The 15,998-nt window shown below is 41.5% G+C and overlaps 1 protein-coding gene across 1 annotated transcript in view; it reads left to right on the forward strand.

The window, feature by feature from the left end:
- CFAP47 (cilia and flagella associated protein 47) overlaps positions 1-15,998 on the forward strand; it is a gene marked incomplete at both ends in the record, with an annotated part of 442,463 nt that overhangs the window by 256,973 nt on the left and 169,492 nt on the right. The window contains one exon of the mRNA XM_081081612.1: positions 14,390-14,476. Coding sequence (XP_080937738.1) covers positions 14,390-14,476 — 87 coding nt within the window. The remainder of the gene's footprint in view (positions 1-14,389; positions 14,477-15,998) is intronic.

Here is a 15,998-nt window from a genome sequence, read left to right on the forward strand (position 1 = left end):
TGCATTTCCTGATGATTAGGGATATTTACTAAGACCTTTTTATATACCTGTTGGTAATCTGTATGTCTTATTTTATATATGTATATTTCTTTTATTTATTTCAGAGAGGAAGGGAGAGGGAGAGAGATAGAAACATCAGTGATGAGAGAGAATCATTGATTGGCTGCCTCCTGCACATCCCCTACTGGGGATCAAGCCCACAACCCGGGCATGTGCCCTTGATTAGAATCGAACTCGGGGCCTCTTAGTCTGCAGGCAGACACTATCCACTGAGCCAAACCAGCCAGGGCTGTATGTCTTCTTTGAAGAAAATCTATTCAAAATATTTTCCCATTTTTAAGTGGATTCTTTTTTTTTAATTATGGAATTATAGGAGTTTCTTGTGTATTTTAGATATTAACTGCTTAACAAAGAAAGGTTTGAAAACATTTTGTCCCATCCTATAGATTGCCTTTTCAACTCTGTTGATTGTTTCTTTTGTTGGGAATAAGCTTTTTAATCTGATGTAGTCCTACTTGACTATTTTTGCTTTTGTTGCCTGTGCTTTTGGTGTCACATACAAGAAGGTATTCTTTTATTTATTTATTTATTTTTTATTGCTTAAAGTGTTACAAAGGGTATTACATATGTGTCTCTTTTTCCCCGCCCTTGACAATCCCCTGGTCTCCCCTACACCCCAGTGTCTTATGTCCATTGGTTATGTTTATATGCATGCATACAAGTCCTTCGGTTGATCTCTTACCCCTCTCCCTCCTGCCCCCCAACCCTCCCTGGCCTTCCCACTGCAGTTTGACAGTCTGTTTGAGGCAGCTCTGCCTCTGTATCTATTATTGTTCATAAGTTTATAATGGTCTCTATTAGCCATGAATGAGTGAGATCATGTGGTATTTTTCCTTCATTGACTGGCAAATTTCACTTAGCATAATGCTCTCCAGTTCCATCCATGCCGTTGCAAATGGTAAGAGTTCCTTCTTTTTTACAGCAGCACAGTATTCCATCATGTAGATGTACCACAGTTTTCTAATCCATTCATCTACTGATGCGCACTTAGGCTGTTTCCAGATCTTAGCTATGGTGAATTGTGCTGCTATGACCATAGGGGTGCATATATCCTTTCTGATTGGTGTTTCTGATTTCTTGGGATATATTCCTAGAAGTGGGATCATGGGGTCAAATGGGAGTTCCATTTTTAGTTTTTTGAGGAAACTCCATACTGTCTTCCATAGTGGCTGCACCAGTTTGCATTCCCTCCAGCAGTGCACGAGTGTTCCTTTTTCTCCACATCCTCTCCAGCACTTGTCGTTTGTTGATTTGTTGATGATAGCCATTCTGACAGGTGTGAGATGGTACCTCATTGTTGTTTTGATTTGCATCTCTCAGATGATTAGTGACTTTGAGCATGTTTTCATATGTCTCTTGGCTTTCTGAATGTCCTCTTTTGAAAGGTGTCTATTTAGGTCCTTTGCCCATTTTTTGATTGGATTGTTTATCTTCCTTTTGTTAAGTTGTATGAGTTCCCTATAAATTATGGAGATTAGGCCCCTATCAGATATGACATGGAAAATATGTTTTCCCACACAGTGGGTTTTCTTGTTGTTTTGTTGATGGTTTCTTTTGCTGTGCAGAAGCTTTTTATTTTGAAGTAGTCCCATTTGTTCATTTTCTCTTTAGTTTCAAGTGCCCTAGGAGCTGTATCAGTGAAGAAATTGCTTCGGCATATGTCTGAGATTTTGTTGCCTTTGGATTCTTCTAGAATTTTTATGGTTTCCTGTCGTACATTTAAGTCCTTTATCCATTTTGAGTTTATTTTTGTGTATGGTGTAAGTTGGTGGTTTAGTTTCATTTACTTGCATATATCTGTCCAGTTTTCCTAACACCATTTTTTGAAGAGACTATCCTGGCTCCGTATGGTCTTGCCTCCTTTGTCAAATATTACTTGAGCATATTGGTTCGGGCCGATTTCTGGGCTCTCTATTCTATTCCATTGATCTATATGTCTGTTCTTGTGCCAGTACCAGGCAGTTTTGAGAACATTGGCTTTGTAATACAGCTTGATATCTGGTATTGAGATCCCACCTACTTCGTTCTTTTTCAGGATTGCTGCAGCTATTCGGGGCCTTTTTTTATTACAGATGAATTTTTGGAGAGTTCGTTCTAGATCTGTGCAGTATGCCGTTGGTGTTTTAATGGGAAGTGCGTTGAATTTATAGATTGCTTTGGGTAGTATGGACATTTTAATGATGTTGATCCTACCAATCCATGAACATGGTATGTTCTTCCATCTGTTTATGTCTTCCTCTATCTCTTTTTTCAACGTCCTGTAGTTTTCTGAGTAGAGGTCTTTTACCTCTTTAGTTAAGTTTATTCCTAGGTAGCTTAATTATTTTGGTGTGATGTTAAATGGGATTGTTTTTATAATCTCTCTTTCTGAAAGTTCACTATTGGTGTATAGAAATGCCTCAGATTTCTTGGGGTTAATTTTGTATCCTGCTACATTGCCAAATTCATCTATTAATTCTAGTAGCGTTTTGATGGAGTCTCTAGGGTTTTGTATGTATAATATCATGTCATCTGCAAATAAGGACAGTTTTACTTCCTCTTTTCCAATTTGGATGCCTTTTATTTCTTCTTCTTGTCTAAGTGCAATGTCTAATACTTCCAGTACTATGTTGAACAGGAGTGGTGACAGCGGGCATCCCTGTCTTGTTCCTGTTCTTAGTGGAAATGGTGTTAGTTTTTGTCGATTGAGTATGATGTTGGCTGTGGGCCTGTCATATATGGCTTTTATTAAGTTGAGGTATGATCCTTCTACTCCCGCCTTGCTGAGAGTTTTTATCAAAAATGGGTGTTGAATTTTGTCAAATGCTTTTTCTGCATCAATTGATATGACCACGTGGTTTTTTTCTTTCAATTTGTTTATGTGATGTATCACGTTTATTGATTTGCGGATATTGTACCATCTTGCATCCCTGGGATAAATCCTACTTGGTCATGGTATGATCTTTCTGATGTACTGCTGGATCTGATTTGCTAAGATTTTGTTGAGGATTTTGGCATCTATGTTCATGAGGGAAATTGGCCTGTAATTCTCTTTCATTTTGTTGTCTTTCCCTGGTTTTGGTATTAGGGTGATGCTGGCTTCATAGAATGAGCTTGGAAGTGTTCCTTCCTCCTGAATTTTTTGTAGTAGTCTGAGGAGGATAGGTTTTAGTTCTTCCTTGAATGTTTGGTAAAACTCCCCTGTGAAGCCGTCTAGCCCTGGGCTTTTGTTTGCTGGAAGCTTTTTGATGACTGCTTCATTTTCTTCCATAGTTATTGGCCTGTTGAGATTTTTAGATTCTTCCTGATTGAGTTTTGGAATGTTGCATTTTTCTAGGAATTTGTCCATTTCCTCCATGTTGTCTAGTTTGTTGGAGTAGAGCTGTCCATAGTATTTTTTAACAATCATTTGTATTTCTGTGGGGTCTGTTGTTATTTTGCCTCTATCATTTCTGATTTTGTTTATTTGGTTCCTCTCTCTTTGCTTCTTGGTGAGCCTGGCTAGAGGTTTGTCAATCTTGTTTATCCTTTCGAAGAACCAGCTCTTGGTTTCATTGATTTTCTGTATTATTTTTTGGGTCTCTATGTCCTTTATTTCTGCTCTAATCTTTATTATCTCCTTCCTTCTGCTCACCCTGGGGTTTTTTGTTGTTGTTGTTCTCTTTCTAATTCTTTGAGTTTTAGAGTTAGATGATTTACTACCATTTTTTCTTGTTTTTTTGAGATAGGCCTGTAGAGCTATAAACTTCCCTCTCAGGATTGCTTTCATTGCGTCCCATAGGTTTTGGATTGTTGTGTTTTCATTGTTATTAGTTTCCAGGATGTTTTTAATTTCTTCTTTGATCTCATTGGTAACCCAATCAATATTTAATCACATGCTATTCATCTTCCAAGTATTTGAGTATTTGGGGTTGTTTTTATTCTAGTTTATTTCTAATAGTATGCCATCGTGGTCTGAGAAGATGCTTGGTATGATTTCAATCTTCTTGAATTTGGGGAGACTTTGTTTGTGACCCAATATGTGGTCTATTTTTTAATCTGTCCTATGAGCACTTGAGTAGAATATATATTCCGTGGCTGTGGGGTGAAGTGTTCTGAAGATGTCAATTAAGTCCATCTGATCTAGTGAGTCATTTAGGATTGCTGTTTCTTTGCTGATTGTTTGTCTAGAGGATTTATCCAGTGATGTCAGTGGTGTATTAAACTCCCCTACTATGATTGTATTATTGTCAATCTCTCCCTTGATATCTTCCAGGAGTTTTTTTATGTATTTTGGTGCTCCTGCATTGGGTGCATATATGTTTATCAGGGTTATATCTTCTTCTTGTATTGATCCCTTTAATATTATGAAGTGGCCTTCCGTATCTCTTGTTATGGCCTTTACTTTGAGGTCTATTTTGTCCGATATAAGTATTGCTGCCCCAGCTTTCTTTTCCTTTCCATTTGCCTGAAAGATATTTTTCCATCTCTTCACTTTCAGTCTGTGTGAGTCCCTTCTAATGAGGTCGGTCTCTTGTAGACAGCAAATTTATGGGTCATGATTTTTTATCCATTCAGCCACTCGATGTCTTTTTGTTGGAGCATTAGGCCATTTACATTTAAAGTTATTATTGAAAGGTACTTGATTGTAGCCATTTCTTTTTTTTTGTGTGGCTGTTTTCTTTCTGGGCTTTTTATTTCTTCTTTTTACACCAGTCCCTTTAGCATTTCTTGCATTGCTGGCTTGGTGGTGATAAACTTCCTTAGCCTTTTTTTGTCTGTGAAGCTTCTTATTTCCCCTTCAATTTTGAATGATAGCCTTGCTAGACAGAGTATTCTTGGATTCAGTCCTTTTCTTTCCGTCACTTTGTAAATTTCTGTCCATTCTTTTCTGGCCTGATATGTTTCTGTTGAGAAATCATTTGATAATCTAATGGGAGATCCCTTGTATGTAACTTTCCGCCTCTCTCTTGGAGCCTGTAAGATTCTCTCTTTGTCCTGAACATTTTCCATGGTAATTATGATGTGTCTTGGTGTGGGTCTTTTCGGGTTCACCTTGCTTGGGACTCTCTGGGCTTGTGTGACTTTTTTCTTCCCCACCTCAGGGAAGTTTTCTGATATTATTTCTTCCAATAGGTTTTCTAATCCTTGTTCCTCTTTCTGTTGTTCTGGCACCCCTATTATTCTTATGTTGTTTTGTTTCATGTTGTCCCAAAGCTCCCTTAGACTCTCCTCCTGTCTTTTAATTTTTTCTCCAATTCAAGTACAGTTTGGGTGTGTTTTGTTTCCTTGTCTTCTAATTCACTAATTCTGTCCTCCGCTTCTCCTAGTCTACTGTTGATACTTTCAATGGTGTTTTTTATTGCAGCTATATCGCTCTTCATTTCTTCTTTGGTCTTACTTAAGTTGTTTATTTTTTCATCTGTTTCTTCTTGCTTCTTGCATAAGTTGTCGATTTTTCCTCCATCCGGTTTATGCTCTCTAGGACCCTTATTCTGAATTCTTTTTCTGTCATGTTGCATGCCTCTGTATCACTTAGCTGCTTTTCTGGCGAGTCCTCCTTTTCTTTCCTTTGGGGATTTCTTTGTCTACCCCTGTTTGATCTCACTGACATATATAGATATTGAGTCGTTCAGTGGCTGCTCCCTAGGTGGCAGTGGCTCCTCGGGCTGTGGTTGCTCCGTGGGCGGTTGTGGTAGCAGCTGCTCCTCTGTTGGTAGCAGGTCCTCTGATGGGTGCTGTTCACAGCTGTTGTGGCTCTTCTGGCTGGTGGAGGGAGGCTTCACACACAGCAGCTGTTCCTCAGACAGTATGTGTGGTGATCAGGAGGCCGCTGTTGCTTGGATCTGCTGCGTTGATTTATTTATTTTTTTTCAAATATATTTTATTGATTTGTTTACAAAGAGGAAGGGAGAGTGATAGAGAGTTGGAAACATCGATGAGAGAGAAACATCGATCAGCTGTCTCCTGCACATCTACTGGGGATGTGCCCGCAACCCAGGTACATGCCCTTGACCGGAATCGAACCCGGAACCCTTCAGTCCGCAGACCGACGCTCTATCCACTGAGCCAAAACGGTTTCGGCTGCTGCGTTTATTTAAAGGCACAAAACACAACACAACAAGGCACAACGTACCAGGCACTGAACACAAATGTATTTACGGTATTAATAACCCCAAATAAAAGTGGCCACCCGAGCTAAGAGAGGTGGGGGATAAGGAAGAAAGAAGAGAAAAAGATAGAGAAGAAAACAGAAAAAAAAAAAAGAGAGAAAAGAGAATGAAGTAGAAGAGGGGAGGAGACTATTCATATGAGGAGAAAACTCTGATAGAACCGCCACTAATCCCAACAAATTCCAGCAACGGATACCCGGAGTCAATACAAACTACAAACAACCAATAATATCAAGCGAGGCAAGGGAAAACAGAAGCACAAAAATAACCGGGCGGCGGGGGGGGGGGGGTGGGGATGGGAAACAAAAATAAAAAGAAAAAAGCAGAACAACCTCACAAACAATCCTTAAAAACAAAACAAAACAAAAAAACCCAATATACTCAACAATCAAGCAAACAACAAGAAAACAATAGAGAAAAGAAGAGGGAAAGAAATTTGGATAGTGAAGAAAAATAAGGGAGAGGTGTATAAGGATTTAGAGCAGGTGATTGGAAAAGGGATATATAAGTAGGGTGAAATTTAGACAGGGGGTAAGAAGAATAGGGAAAATTTAAAGCAGGAATAGGGTAAGAGAATCAGGACAGCAAAAGGGGAAAAGTGGGGAAGAGGGTTTTAGCACAGCGGCACAATTGAGGTAGAGGAAAATGATGCTAAAGGAACGATGAAAATAGAATGGAGAACCCTAGTCCCAAAATAAAATAAAGAGAAAATAAAATGACACTTTAAAAAAAATGGTAAAATGGTAGCAGTAATAATACTGGTTAAAAATAAAAATGTAGTAATTAAAAGGGTAAAATCAGGTGATGAAAAAAGAAAAAAAAATGGTTTCTTAGTTAAAAGGTGAAACAATAATTTAAAAAAATAAGTAAAAATGGGCTGTAATGAAGGTGTTTCAGATCTTCTGCTCCTCTTTTTGGCATGCTAGGTATTCAGGAGAATGTTGAATTTCCCTCTGATACAATGTTCCTCCTTGTTGTAAGCCACAGTCCTGATTTTAAGGCTGACTGTATTGGTTTCCCAGACAGTCCTTATCTTTATTTACAAAAGAGTCAGTTTGTGGCTCTGCCTCTGGGTGGCAGTGTGTCGGGATTGACCTCCGAGGCTATAAGACCTCTCTGACCAGGTGTTCTCTATTGTACCTGAAGCTGGTTTGGGAAAGTCCTCCACCCAGAGCTGGTTCCCCAGTTGTCACTCCCCGCTCTGTTTCCCAGGCTCCCCCAAAACAACCTTCCCTTACAAGCTCTGCGACTGACCCCAACTGTGTAATCCCATGCACTGGGTTCAACAATCAAATGCACAGATTTAAGAGCCTGGGAAGTTGTGCAATCTCACAAGGCTCCACCTTCCAGATCTGCGCGGAGTCTCTGCGCGCGCTCTGGCTCCTGGCACCGAGTAGCCGGCAAACTGGCATAATCTGATGCTGCCCATTTGTGTCCAGTCCAACTGTGGGCTTATTTATAGCGTTCCCTTCTACCAGCAGCCCTGGGGGAGCCCTTCCACACTCATGGGTCACGCTGGCTCCAATGGCCGTGGTCTTTGTGGGGCGCAGAGTTCCCCGCCCCCTCCCTCCCGCCCCCGCATGCGTTCCACTCTCCAACCTAAATTGCAAACAGCACCTTTAGGGGAAGTCTAACCTTTCTGTGGGGAGAAGCAGGGCTCCTCTGAGTTCACATAGTCGCGCTCCTTGAGAGCCGTTGTTGTCAGGTTAGTAGCTGGTCTCTGGATGCTGATAACAGCAACTCAAATGGCACGGTCTCTGTGGCTGAGCTGGTGCACCTGTTGAGGTTTCAGCCTCAGCCTCTAACCGTTCCCTTTTTCTAGGAGTTCTCTGTCTTTCCTGGTTGCAGACTGTCTCTCAGCTGAATCTCCTCTGCTTTTTCGGGCTGTATGTTACCCGTTTCAGCTGCCCGCCCTTATCTGCTCTGGGACAAGTCACCGACACGTCTGTCTAAGCCTCCGCCATTTTCTTCCTCCTATAATTTTCTTGTAGTATCTTTTTCTGGCTTTGCTCTCAGGGTAATGTTGATCTTTAAAATTAGTTTGAATGTGTTTGCCACTAAAAACTGTGTCTCCTCCTTTACAGTTACTTTTTAAAAATTTTTATATTTGTTATTCATATAGCCATTCTAGCTTTCTTATAGTTGTATGTTTGATACACATTTTTTATTTTTTTGTTCTGTCTGTTTATATCTTTGAATTTAAAGTGTGTCTCTTATAAGGAGCATATAGTTGGATCTTGTTTTGCTTAATTATTTTTGAACTAGAGGCCCAGCGCACAAAATTCATATGCGAGTACGGTCCTTAGGCCTGGCCTGCGATCAGGGCCATCTGCCCCAGCTGCCCGCAGCCAGCCGCATCCCCTGCCTCCACCCAACCCTGGTTCCCCATTTGCCATTGGGCAATCGGAGCCTGCCTGCTGGGGGGAAGGACTGAGAGGTCGGCTGTTCCTGTCTGCTCGCCAGCCCTAACCCTGCCACAGTTTGCCCTCTGTGTGTGGGGCAACTGGCAGGGCGGGGGACTTGGCCTGGCACCACCCAGGTCCCCCATCACCCACCCCCGGTTCCCCATTTGCCACTGGGAGATCAGAGCCTGCCAGCCGGGGAAAGGAACCAAGAGGTTGTCAGTGCACCTCATAGTGACTGGTCAAGCGGTTGTTCTGGTCGTTCCACCATTATGGTCAATTTGCATATTACCCTTTTATTATATAGGACATGGTCTTATAATCATTTCCTTTTGATTAAGTTGTTTAATTCATTGACATGTTATTATTGACATAGTTGGAATTACATCTGCCAGTTTCCACTTGTTTTTCTATACACTTCATGTCTATTTTTTGTTCATCTATGCTGCCATGACTGCTTTATTTTATACTAGAGGCCTGGTGCACGAAATTTGTGCACTGGGGGGTGGGGTTCCCTCAGCCCAGCCTGCCCCTCTCACAGTCTGGGAGCCCTCAGTGGATGTCCTACTGATGGCCACAGTCTGGCAGCAGAGGCTCGAAGCAGGCATCCGGTGTGTGTATGTGTGTGTGTGTGTGTGTGTCTGTCTGTCTGTCTGTCTGTCTGCTAGGGCCTGCCCCCAGCCGCGCCACGTAGGCTCGAAGCAGTTCCCGTGTGTGTGCGTGTGTGTGTGTCCCCACTGGGGGTCTGCCCCCCAGCCACATTGGAGGCTCAGAGCAGGCACTGTGTGTGTGTGTGTGTTTGTGTGTGTGTGTCTGCTGGGGGCCTGCCCCCAGCCACACCATGGAGGCTTGGAGCAGGAGCCCCTCTGTGTTGATCTCTCAGGCTCCTGGCCTCCACTACATGTTGTACTCTCCCTTGAGCTATGGCCAGGATGGGGGTGCTGCTTGCAAGCCGGGCCTTCCTGCTCCCGGATCGCCATGGCGACTGGGGAGCAGGCTTAGCTGGGGGCTTCCCACAGGCTGGGCTTTCCCGCTCCCAGATCTCCATGGCAACTGGGGAGCAGGCCCAGCTTGGAGCTGCCCGCAGGCCAGGCTTGCTCTCCTGCTTCCGGATCCCCATGGTGACCAGGGAGCAGGCCCAGCTGGGGGCTGCCCGCAGGCCAGGCTTGCTTTCCTGCTCCCAGATCACCATGGCGACCGGGGAGCAGGGAAAGTTTGGGGCTGCTCGCAGGCCAGGCTTGCTTTCCTGCTCCCAGATCCTCATGGTGACCGGGGAGAAGGCGCAGCTGGGGGCTGCCTGCAGGCCGGGCTTGCTTTCCTGCTCCCAGATCAGGCGCAGCTGGCAGCTGCCTACAGGCCGCACTTTTCTACTTACTGATGGCCGGATCACCACAGCGACTCAGGGCCCAACGGCAAGTTTCCTGCTCTCCAATAGTCATAGGGTCCTGGCTGGGGGTGGGGCTTAGCAGTGCGGGGCTTAGGTGGCACGGGGGTCCCAGATGGGGGCTCAGGTGGCACACAGGGGTCCCGGCTGGGGGCGGGGCTTATGCCCCGCTGCCCAGGGCTGCACATGGGGCGCAGCTCGCGCTGTCCCACCCTGCCTGTATTATAGGATAGAGGCCAGGTGCATGGGTGGGGGCCGGCTGGTTTGCCCTGAAAGTGTTCCAGATCAGGGTGGGAGTCCTGCTTGGGTGCCTAGCCAGCCTGGATGATGGGCTGATGGCTGTTTGCAGCTGGCCATACCCCCTTCAGGGTGGGGGTCCCCACTGGGGTGCCTGGCCAGTCTGGGTGAGGGCCTGAGAGCCGTTTTCAGGCTGGAGGGCAACTTAAGCTCCCAGCCTCTCCTTTTTTTCTTTTCTTTTTATTCTGGGATTTATTTACCTTCTATAGCTGTCACTGGAGCTTAGAGCCGGCTCCAGCTCTGAGGGCTGAAAGCAGGTTCTTGGTCTGTTTGGCTTCTATAATTGAAACTCTGTTGCCATCACAGCAGCTCTAAGCTCTGAGGCTGAAGCTGGCTGAAAGCAGGTCTCTGGAGCTTGTTTAGCTTCTATAATTGCCACATAGTTGCTTAGAGTGCAGCTCAGAGGCTGGCAGCTGCAGGCCAGGAATGGAGCAAGCAAGCCTCCTGTTTGCTTCAGCTGCCTGGCTGCCGGCCACCATCTTGGTTGGCAGTTAATTTGCATATCGCCCTGATTAGCCAATGGGAAGCATGTCAGGGTTATGGTCAATTTGCATGTTTCTCTTTTATTAGGTAGGATTAAGTGAATATTTACTAATGCAGCATTTTAAGTTTTATTGACTTATGAAATGCATTTTTGGAATTTTGTTTAAAATTAAAGATTAAAGGAAGTGATGCATCTTTTACCAGGAAGCATGTATTTTTTGGGGAATGCTAGCAGCTATTGATGCCCAATGAGTACATCCATTATTTATTGGGGTTGCAAAATGGTGATATTGCATTTCTGTCATTTATGACATATGTTTGTTGGAATATTTTATAAAGAGGACTTCCCATCATTTGTTTATCCAAGGGTGAAGTTCCTATAAGAAAAGTAAGATAAATGTTTAATTCTTTTTCTTTTGTTTTATCATTTGACTCTCTTCATCCATTTCTCCTATCCATCCATCCCCCACCTCTGAGAACCACCAATCTGCTCTCTGTATCTTTGAGTTGGATTTTTGTTTTGTTTAGATTTCATACATAAGAGAGTTCATATAATATTTGTCTTTCTGTGCCTGACTTATTTCACTTAGGATATGGCCTTCAAATTCCATCCATGTTGTCACAAATGCCAAGATTTCATCTTTGTGGGTTTTTTTTTTACTGGTATCCTCACCCCACTCCCTTTCGGCAACCATTAGCACGTTCTTTATATTTTTGAATTGGTTTCCGTTTTGTTTTGCTTATTCATTTGTTTTGTATAGTATTTTTTTTTTTTAGATTCCACATATAGGTGAATTAATAAGGTCTTAGATTTCTCTGTCTTATTTATTTTACTTAGCATAATACCCTCTAGGTACATCCTTTTCCTTGTGGAGTAATATTTCATTGTGTATATATACCACAATTTATTCATCTGTTCATCTATCTATAGACACCTAGGTTGTTTCCATATTTCGGCCATCCTATATAATGAAGAGCTAATATGCTAATTAGACCAGATAGCTGAACAACCTTTCAGACGACCTTCTGGACGAAGTTGGGGCTGTGAGGGCTGGCTGAAGCAGCCAGGGCTGCAAGGGCCCAGCCCCTTGCACAAATTTCATGTATCAAGCCTCTAGTTGTAAATAATGCTGCAATGAACATAGAGGTACAAATATCTTTTGGAATTAGTGTTTTTGTTTTCTCTGGGTAAATACCCTAAAGTGGTAGTGCTAGATAGTATGACAGCTCTTTTTTTAACATGTTGAGGAGCCTTCAAACTGTTTTTTATAATAGCTGTGCCATTTTACAATCCCACCAACAATGAGCGAGGTTTCCCTTTTTTCCACATCCTCATCAGCACTTGTTATTCCATGATATTTTGATAATAGCCATTCTAATAACTGTGAGGTGTTATCTCATTGTGGTTTTGATTTGCATTTCCCTGATGATTACTGATGTACCTGTTGGCCATCTGTATGTTTTTTTTGGTTTGTTTTTTTAAAAATATATTTTATTGATTTTTTACAGAGAGGAAGGGAGAGAGATAGAGTTAGAAACATCGATGAGAGAGAAACATCGATCAGCTGCCTCCTGCACATCTCCTACTGGGGATGTGCCCGCAACCCAGGTACATGCCCTTGACCGGAATCGAACCTGGGACCTTTCAGTCCACAGGCCGACGCTCTATCCACTGAGCCAAACCGGTTTCGGCTGTATGTTTTTTATGAAAAAAATGTTTATTCACATGCGTGTGTGTGTGTGTGTGTGTGTGTGTGTGTATTGCTATGGAGTTATTTGAGTTATTTTTATATTTTTGACATTAGTCCCTTATTAGACATAGCATTACAAATGGTTTCTCCCATTATATAGTCTGCTCTTTCATTTTGTTGTGCAGAAGCCTTTTAGTTTGATGCAGCCCCATTTGTTTATTTTTGCTTTTGCTATTTTTGCTTTTGGTGTCATTAAAAAAATATTTGCCCAGAACTATGTCAAGGAGCTTAACATCTATATTTTCTTCTTAAAGAAACAGTAGCCATAAATGGGACTTTTTTGAAGAGCTCCAATGTTAGGTCTTACATTCAAGTATTTCATCCATTTTGAGTTAATTTTTATGTATGGTGTAAGTTGGTGGTTAACTTTTATTATTTTTGCATGTGACTGTCCAGTTTTCCCACACCATTTATTTTAGAGACACCTTTCCCAATTGTATATTCTTGTCTTCTTTGTCTTACATTATTGACCATATATGCATGAATTTATTTCTGAGCCCTCTATTCTGTTCCATTGATTTATGTGTCTGCTTTTATGCCCATACCATACTGTTTTAGTTATTATAGCTTTGTAGTACAGTTTGAAATCAGTGAGTATAATGATTCCAGCTCTGTTCACCCACCCTGTATTTCAAACTGCTTTTTTTCCTTTCTTTTTTTTTCTTTCAATTTGGTAATGCTATGGTGGTCAATTTAATGGTGTTCTGTATATGTTTGAGACTCTGCTGTGTTTTCTTTATTATTTTTTTCTCTCTTCTTTAGATTGCATAATCTCTATCAATTTTCAAGTTTGTTAATTCTTTTTGTCCTGCCCGTTCAAATCTACTGTTGAGCCTCTCTAGTGATTTTTTCATATATTTTATTGTACTTTCCATCTCCAGAATTTCCATTTGGTTTTCTTATTAATTTCAGTCTCTTTGTTTTATGTTCTCTACTTGATGTTTTTTCTGTTCTTTAGAATTAATAATTTTATTCTACCTATTTTCAAGTGTATTGGTTCTTTTACCACCTCAAACCTACTGTTAAGGCCCTCTAGTGATTTTTTATTTCAGATAATTTACTTTTTAAGTGTGGAATTTATAATTGGTTATTTTGTATAATCTATCTTTATTGACATTTTTTATTTGGTGAGACATCATTGTCTCTCATAGTGTTGAAGATCTTTGACATATTTGTGGGATCTAGCAAGCTACTGCAGCCCTGCATATGGGCATCTGGTTCCCCAGATGTTTCTTTTATGTTTTAGTTGGCTCATATCTGTTCCAACTGGTGTAGCAGCCTTAGGTACAAGTGCTACTGACTGTTTTCAACAAACATTCAGGTGATATGTGTTTTTCTTTGAGTTAGGTCAAATAAAGGCAGCACTGAGTCAACTGAATTTTTCTAGGGAGCTGTGAGACAGTTAAAACAGTAGCCATACTCAGAAATGGGACTTTTTTGAAGAGCTACAATGTCAGTCTGTTCCCTCATGTGCCTACTCCCAAAAGAAACATTTCTATTATTTGGAAATAGGATTAGAAATTATTAAATGTATACACCTCTAACAATGCATGAAGGCCAATGTGTGATTTCCTCTTTGTTTCTGGAATATAATTTGGGTAGTCATTTATATTCTAAATTTCCTTGCTATGAGAATTTAGTGATGCCTTTCATTATCAAATAATATTATTTTTTACATATTTCCATTCCAGATTTTTCCACTCTTTCTGATATACGTGTTTTGAGTTGTAGAATGAGAACTTGTGGACTTTTTAAACTACAATTTATTCTGATTCTAATTATATTTTATGAATGATAAAAAAATTTAAAAAGAATATTTTGTGGTCATCTGAATTTTGTTATAGTAGAATCCAGAATAATTCTTTTATTTCTTTATTTTAGGGCCACTTTGGTGGAATCCTCAACATTTATCTGCTTTACATCCCAATTAAATGCATCTGGACAGTTTGTTCACTTCAGACTCCACAGGTAAATATATACACATTTTATGCTAATAATTATTTGAGGAAAGATTCTGTGAAATTTAAGTAAACTTGTTCTGTAATTCAATAACATTTTTCATTTATTTGAAATATTTAATTTATTATATATATATACATATACACACACACACACACACACACAAACACACACATATATATTTTAGTGTCCTCGGTGCACAAAATTTGTGCACTCAGGGGGGAGGGGGTTCCCCATTCTGGCCTGTGCCCTGTCACAGTGTGGGAGCCCTGCAATCCATTGCCCCAAAGAGGTAGGCCCTGCCTACCCATCCAGGGCTCCTCAATGGATTGCCCCAAAAAGATAGGCCGCAGCTGGAGGTCCTGCCTCCATGCCGCGCAGAGCCACGGGACCCCCAGGCCTCACCATGTGGAGCCAAAGGACCCCCAGGCCTAGCTGCGCAGAGGCCTCTGCCGGGCCCCACCTCCAGGCCAGGCCACGCGGAGGCCTGCGGACCCCCTGTGATTCTGCACAGAGGCCTCCTCTGGGCCCCAGGCTTCCTGGTGATGGATTGTGATGGCATGACGCAAATCCCTGATGCTGCAAGTCCACCCTCACCCGCACCTGCTGCACACGAAGCCTGCTGATCAGTCGTTACATGTGAGGGCATCCCGACCATTAGCATATTACCTTGTTATTAGTATAGATAATTTATACTTTTCTTATTCTCTTATGTGGTACAGGTTTATGTGCATGAAAACAGAATAAATATGCGCATGACTAAATACAGTGGATTCTCATTAATCATGGTAATTATGCTCTATAAAATTCCTGCAAACATTCAATTAGTGAATACTGAACCATTATATATCACCACATACATTATAATCATAAATCATAAGAAGAACCTGTCCTGATAGATTCCACTTTCTTTACACAAAGAAAATGAGGTTCAGAAGTTTTAAATAACTTGTCTGCGACTGTTCCAGTAATAGGTACCAAGGAAGGGTGTCAAATCCTGTCCACCTGGTCCCAGAGCTGGAGCTTCTTTCACTTCTGTACTGCCCTCTATGGTCTCCATCCTCTGGTAATCTGTGTATTAAAACTGACACAGAGAGGCCCAGTGTCACCTTGTTTGACCTCAGCTGGGAACTTGTGTGACCAGTGACTGGAACTTTTTGCCACTCTGCACATGTCCACAAACTGCTATTAAAGCACGTTGAATATTGACTTTGTGGTTGCAAATCAATTTTAGCAAGGAGGTGAGTTTGCAAATAATGGAATTCATGAATAATGAGGATTGACTGTACTTAAGTTTATTCCACCTATGATACTGTTTTATGAGGTTTGTATTTAGTTTAGGATGAAATATTAACTTCTGAGTAGAGAAGCAGAATTTTTTCTTAAGTTAGATAGCTTTATATTTCTCATCCATTAAACTACAGTTGACCCTTCAATATCTGGATTTGAACTGTGTGGGTTCACTTATACACAGATTTTTAAAAATAAATATTATAAGTGTATTTTCTCTTCCTTATGATTTTCTTAACTA

Source organism: Myotis nattereri (assembly GCF_964212035.1).
Source record: "Myotis nattereri genome assembly, chromosome: X".
NCBI classification, from domain to species: domain Eukaryota; kingdom Metazoa; phylum Chordata; class Mammalia; order Chiroptera; family Vespertilionidae; genus Myotis; species Myotis nattereri.